Source organism: Elgaria multicarinata, chromosome 6, assembly GCF_023053635.1.
Source record: "Elgaria multicarinata webbii isolate HBS135686 ecotype San Diego chromosome 6, rElgMul1.1.pri, whole genome shotgun sequence".
In the NCBI taxonomy this organism is placed as follows: Eukaryota; Metazoa; Chordata; class Lepidosauria; order Squamata; family Anguidae; genus Elgaria; species Elgaria multicarinata.
This window is the reverse complement of record NC_086176.1, coordinates 44823114-44829765: the sequence shown is the minus strand read 5'-3', so window position 1 is coordinate 44829765 and position 6652 is coordinate 44823114. Positions and strand designations below refer to the sequence as shown.

At 40.0% G+C, this 6652-nt stretch overlaps 1 protein-coding gene across 3 annotated transcripts in view; it reads right to left on the bottom strand.

The window, feature by feature from the left end:
- Positions 1-467: 467 nt before the first annotated feature.
- TJP2 (tight junction protein 2) overlaps positions 468-6652 on the bottom strand; it is a 52188-nt gene continuing 46003 nt past the window's right edge. For 2 of the 3 annotated variants that reach the window (XM_063129316.1, XM_063129317.1), the window contains 5 exons: positions 5814-6026; positions 4712-4822; positions 4083-4415; positions 3100-3185; positions 468-1307 (listed from right to left, as the gene is read on the bottom strand). In XM_063129316.1, coding sequence (XP_062985386.1) covers positions 1142-1307; positions 3100-3185; positions 4083-4415; positions 4712-4822; positions 5814-6026 — 909 coding nt within the window. In that variant the 3' untranslated portion in view covers positions 468-1141. The remainder of the gene's footprint in view (positions 1308-3099; positions 3186-4082; positions 4416-4711; positions 4823-5813; positions 6027-6652) is intronic. The other variant, XM_063129319.1, reaches the window with a different exon arrangement.

Sequence of the window (6652 nt, the reverse complement as noted above, 5' to 3'; positions counted from 1 at the left end):
CAACAAAAGATTTTCAAAAGGCAAGGAGCTTCTCCCTCCCATCCATCCCCACAAACTGACATTGCTCTATCCCTTAAAAATGATTCTGAATTACAGAGTTCACATCCAGCTCCAATAGGGGATAAGTTGATAATAAGAATGTGCATGGCACACCACAAGAACATGTGTTGCACCACACTGACCTCTTGTATTTCAAATGCTTGTGGACCTTAGCATGCAAATAAGCTTTACAGTTAATTTCCTAATATTGTCCTGCAGGACTAACCCCCTTGAAGAGATCATGAAAATGTAAGCTTTATTCATTGTAGACCAAAAACAGAAATAGAAAAGATAAGAAACATCTTCATGAACTGTTCTGTTCCATTCAAATGTCAGATCTCAGAAATCAAAACAAAAACACACAAAATTCTTTAATATTCAAGGCATTATTAAATGTTTAGTTTTTAAAACAACCAGAATGGCAACTATTTGTAGAATATATCCCTTTATTATGTCATGACTCATGTAAAAGTTTAAGACACAAATAATCTCATTTAATTTCTACATAATTTTCTCAATAATGGCAGCCAGCCTACAAACAAACTTTTCATATATACAGTTATTGCTTATGAAAAAATGTATACAGTTCTATTTAAAGTAGAAAAATAACATCCAAGGGTAAAATGGTAGCCATAAAACATACAAAAGTTAGGCTACATAAACATTATGGCTTTGCACAAGCATCAGATATCAGAGAACAATCGAAGACACTTTTTGTTAAAAAGGCACTTATTTTGTTTTTCTTGCACTAAAGCGCTGGTGTTTTTTTTAATCAAGCTTCCATCATGTCACAAAAGTTAAAAGAATAGTTAAAAAGGCAATTTTAATGAAGAAAAGTTAAAAATACATAGATGTCAGAAATTAATACAAACTTTTAAAATAGATTTTTGGTCCTTTTGTAAAACAGGCAACAGCGTTCAGGCAACAGTGATTCATTCTCTCCAATACTTATATGATGCTAAGTTCTGCCATTCCAGTGTGTAGATACATCTTGAGTTCATTAGTAACCCCAAATATACATATAGCTCTTGAAGGAAGCCAGGGTTCTATTTTGGCTGTGCAATTGTGTCTTAGAACAATGGCTCTAGGACTGCCAATAAATCTATAATTCTGTATCCCTGTATCTAGATGTTGGCGCATAGTATCCACGTTTAGACTGGTCAGAGAGTAGCCTTCGATAGTCTTCCTCCTCTGCATCGCTGCCATAACTTCCTTGTTTATCTAAGTAAGATCTAGCAGCTGGTTTCTGAGGCTCTGGAGGTCTGGAACTAACATCAAAACACACTAAGTGAGCATGGACACAGCTAGAGCTCAGAAAGTGAGTATTTCCAAACAGGTCTATTGCCAGTTGAAAGCAGCCTCATGACTATTTTCAAGCCTGCTTTAAACTTTACCACCTCCATATCACCATTGCCAAGAAGCTCTTCCCCATGGTCGTACCTCACTCAAAAAACATTATCTAAAAGCTCCTTAATGCAATCATCTGAATAAACATGGTTCAGCATGTGTACGTAAGTGTCATACTTTCCTTTCGCTACCGGAAAGAAAGTCAAAGTGTCATCCCATCACCCCATAGCGGTAAAAATGTCAATGCTCTATTTACTCAATTTTAAACATAATGCTGTGTTAGTAATAGTTCTTTTTTTGCTTTTGTTAGTGTTGTTAAGGTCACCTACAAGAAATTTGATACTACATGTTTGATCATTCATTGCTATTTCACAGCACTCCAAAATCTGCTGCCTGAGGTTACCTGCTTCACCCTGCACCCAATGGTAGATACACTCCCAACTTAGGCTGCTAGTGTACGTGTATGCTTTAGGGTGGATTCCTGCATTGAGCAGGGGGTTGGACTCGATGACCTTGTAGGCCCCTTCCAACTCTGCTATTCTATGATTCTATGGACTTTGCAAGAATTTGGACAGTTGCACTTAGTAAGAAACTTTTGGTCATTACTGCTTGTATGTACAGCACTGGCACAGGGAAGAGCTTTTGGCTAGCAATGTTTCAATCAGCCCTCAATTTACAGCTAACCATTCTTCGGCATTTAATACACTCATATCCCTTTTACTGTTTGCAAATATGCTTTAACAGCTCAATGTTTACTCAGAAGTAAGTCCCACTGCGTTCAATGGGGTTTGTTTCCACAAAAGTGTGCATAGGGCTGCAGCTTCAACTGGTGTGTGTGTTTCTGCCTATCTTTGTCTATTCTCTTTCCTACAAAGTTTTAAAATGTTAAAATTATTTATTACAGTAGCATAATCATGACAATATAAACGTACTATACAAAGGACCTAATTCACAATACAGGGCTGACTAATTTTGGTACTTATTCTGTACCATGTACATGGCAAATTACAATGTTAATTTAGGTAACAGAGACAAGTCCCGGAGAAAGGAAGGAGAGAAAAACATGGGCAAACTCTGTTACATATCGGGCAAGAAGAGAAGCCAAAGGCAACATCAAAAAGGAGTCTTTGAGGATGGATGTGAAGGGAGAAAGGGAGTACCAAGTACATGGGGTTGTATGCAATATTAATCTAACTTAAGTTCCATTAATTTCAATGGGTCTACTCTAAGTAGGACTAGCACTAGATATAGCCCATAGTCAGGGATACAGTTGCATGTATAGAAGCAAATGGTGGAGCTGTTTTAGTACACAGGAGACCTTTGTTTGCTAAAGGCAACAGAGTTGGTGAGAGGGGGACAAAGGAAGAAACGGGCGAAAAGAGAGGATAGAGCAAGGCTGTGGACAGCTTTAAAAATAATGACAAGGGGGTTGTGCTGGATACAGACATGACTGGAAACCCAGTGAAAAGATTTGAGGTGGGACATCATGTGATCAGAGTGATAGAAGCGGGGAGTAATTCTGGCAGCGAGCAATGTGAAGGTAAAATTGTGGGTAGAGATATATCAAAATTTAAGATTTTTTATAGCAAAGTACATTCTACCAATTTGTTGCGGACTCATGTCCTGACAGAATCACAATTTAACAAACACAGTATTCTTATACAAAAGTACAAAAATGTGTAACAAGCGCATGCACAAATAAATAAATTTTACCTGGCCGTCTGGGACCAGCTTTGCTCTGGCTTCTGTGGTTTGATTGGGACAGCATAAATGTCTGGGTGTTTCTGAGCTATTTCCACCTATTCAGAAAAAAGATGATCAGAACATTTTCAAGTGACTTTCAAACTACAAATGGATGGCTGACCCCAATACTATTTCCTACACTTACATGATAACATGTTCCATTTCTGTGCTTTACAGGCTGCCACATTACTTAAAAAGCATACAGTGTGGCAGAGAACACGGCTATTAAGACACTACTCCTAGCAATAAAAAATTAATGGAGAAAACTAAAAGTTCTTTCTGTGGGTCACAAGATCCATGGCTTGGATCCAGATTGGCCCTTCTGAGAAGACTGATCTAGTGGAAGCTGCTGCTCAGGGAAAAGGAAGGGGAGCCATTTTCTTCCTTCTGCAGCTCTCCCATGCTGTTCTGGAGGGTTCTCCATGTCTCCAAACCAGATTTTCAGGGAGCAGAAGTGGAAATCAGCAAACATCCCCTTCCTCTCCCATTTAGGATTAACTCTCTCCCCCACCCCCTACCCTGCTCTGCCTGTTTTTTTCCTGAAAACACACACACATGAGAAGGGGTAGAAGGAGGAAAAGTATCTTTCTTTAACCCCCAATGGGTGGGGGAGATTTCAGGGGGGAGAACAAGTTTAACACACACACACACCCCGAGCACTATGGTCCCAATCTGAATCAAAGCCATGTGCACTTACATGAAGGTGAACACAACTCTCACGCTTAGCTCCACTATGCATTGTTACCCAAATATTTAGTTTGGCCTTTACTTGAGTGGAACTCTGATCACAGGATCCAACCCATAGTTTCAATTACATTTTAACAGTAGCTTCATTCAGCAGCAACATATTGTAAAACATATTGTATGTTGTACAATTGTAAAACATATTGTAAAAATTTTGTGTTGTGTAAAAGGGCACAACACAAAAGTGAAATCATGGTTCTTTTTAATACCCTGGCGTTTTGGGCTTCTTGAAGTTCTTGCATTCTTTGAAGCCTTGCCTTGTGGTCCATTTTCTCAAATATTTTAACTTTCCCCAGCACCGATTTTGGGGTGTTCCCTTGTTCCACTACAACTTCTTCTGATTTCTCCTCCACTTCGGTTGGTGGAATGGCTGGCTGAGATTTCAATATAGGACGCCCAAAAGTAGGTTTGATGGCTATAGGGGGAGGAGCTACTTTAACTGGTACTCCAGAAATTTCAGTGCTAGTAGCGTTAGGACTGTTTGTTCTGGGTTCATAATTTTTAGGGACATCATACGGATCTTCTTTGTTTTGCGATTTACCCTGTCAATGAAAGCAAAAACAAGTTGAGTATTTATAAATACGTAGCAGATTCAGCCTGGAAATGATCAACCACAAGAAGTTGGTTAGTATAGCTTGCAAAGCCTACACTGATGTTATAAGCTAAGGAAACAGAGTTAAGATGTAGTTAAACTTCTCCCTAATTCTAGGATGAAAATTTGGAGCTAGAAACTAGGCAGGGAACACTGAAAGATGTCAGATAAGTAAAATTCTCTTAATCAATGATGAAACGCTACTAATTCCAGTTAGTAGTGTTATCTCTTTTCCTCTCACGTTACCTTTGGGGGTTCAGGCTTGAATGCTGGAGGTGGACTGGGATCTCTCAGAACTTCCCTGCTACCAGCTCTTCTCATTTGAGTTCTTGGTTCAGGGCTGGATTTCCTTAAACTCTATGGACAAGTAACAGTAGCCCATTACACATGCATACACATATTTCTCGACGTGTGAGGCAGAGTTACAACTCCTGGATGAAAAGGTTAAGTAGGTTTTGCAGGGGGAAGGGGTCAATTTAGAGGAAGGATTTGCCAAGTGAGTCTGCTCTGCAAGATTTCTTGTTTCTATTCCCTGTGTTGGATCACCTAGCTTTCAGAGTAGTCATTGACCTGGTTTGGAAGATTAAACAACCCATGGTTAACTAACTGTGGGTTGTTTCTGTGCAGTTGGGAGCAAGCAAGTGTACTGGCTCCAGACCACTCGGCTGCTTCTGCTTAACAACAATAAACCATGAGTTGTTTCTCCCTCCCCAGCCCAGACTTCTGGGTCTGGATGTCACAGCGAATGACCTAGGAATGGGACATTCCTGCGGTATTTCACAAAGTGGAGGTGGGGGAGTGGTAGGGAGACAGCACGCTGAAAAACAGCCCATGGTTTGTTAACCACAGATTGTTTGGTCATGCAGACTGGGTTTTTCTGGCAGTCTACTCTTTCAGGGCTCCTATATCCAACATTTGCATGAGGTAAGAGTATTCTGAGGCAATAGTATGCAACGATAAAGATAGTTTGTCTGTCACCTCTGTGGACTATAGCAATTTTAAAAACTCTCTCATAAACTGTACTACAGTGTACTTTGGGAATAGTGGTTTAAAAGAAAACAAGCCATGAGTTAAGTCTTCCCATAGACACTGCAAAAATCGGAGTTTCTATCCTCAACCATCTTTTTATAGCAAGTTAAGTTAATGCAGGGAAATTTCCCCTTTTTGTCAATGCAACAAAACCGTGCTAATCTACCATTTCCATGCCCCTTGTTAGTTTAACGATGTACACCAAAGTCTCAAAACAGCATTAGCGTTTTCCCAGGCATCTTGTTGGAGATTTTCGTCAATGTTTTACAATATAATGTTTTGAGAGAAAAAAAACATCATCTTATTTTAGACCTCTTACCTCCTCATGCTGCACAGGTTCGGAAGACCGACTAATGGAAGAGACTTTTGGCTCATAGGAAGGCTCATCAAGTTCATTATCGGTATACGCCCCACCTTCTCCATCAGTGTCTTCCATGTCACTGATCAATCGGCTGTCACAGCTCAGATAATCAGCACCCATAGCTGTTAAGTATGACATACGATCTTCAATGTCATCGTCCATTCCTTCCAGCTATAAAAAAGATTTTGTGGTTATGATTTCCTTGTCACATCAATGGAACACAGTGAGACACAGGACAAAAATAGTTTCAATATAGGGGATTACATGCAACATAAAAAGCCATTAAAGGAGTCAGTGATCAATAGCAACGTGATATACTGGAAGGTTTTTTGTTTTGATTTGATTCCCACTGCAAGTCTTTCAGCCAGACTTTTCCCTCAATATGTGACTAATCAGGGATTTCTACATTCTATGAGTGGGAGAATTTTCTGACCATATAATGCAAGAGTGGGGAACTGCTCTTGAGGGCCGCATTCCAGTGGTGGGTGGAGCCAAAGGCAAAAAGGGGGCATGGCTAAAAATACAACAACAAAAAATACCACCCATGACACCCATGAAATACCAGCAAATTGTTGCTTAAAGCTCTTATTGCCAGTAATTTAAGAGATGCATCTCAACCTTTGAGAATGGGGAAAAACTGCTCAAAAGCCAGGAAACTACGGAATGACTGGTGATTGGGAGAAATGGGGTGAGATCATCTGGGGAGCCATGGAAGGACAGATTTGGCTCCTGGGCCTAAGCGTCCCCACCCCTGATAGAATGGGAAATCCCCAAGTACACATAAACTCTCTTCTCTC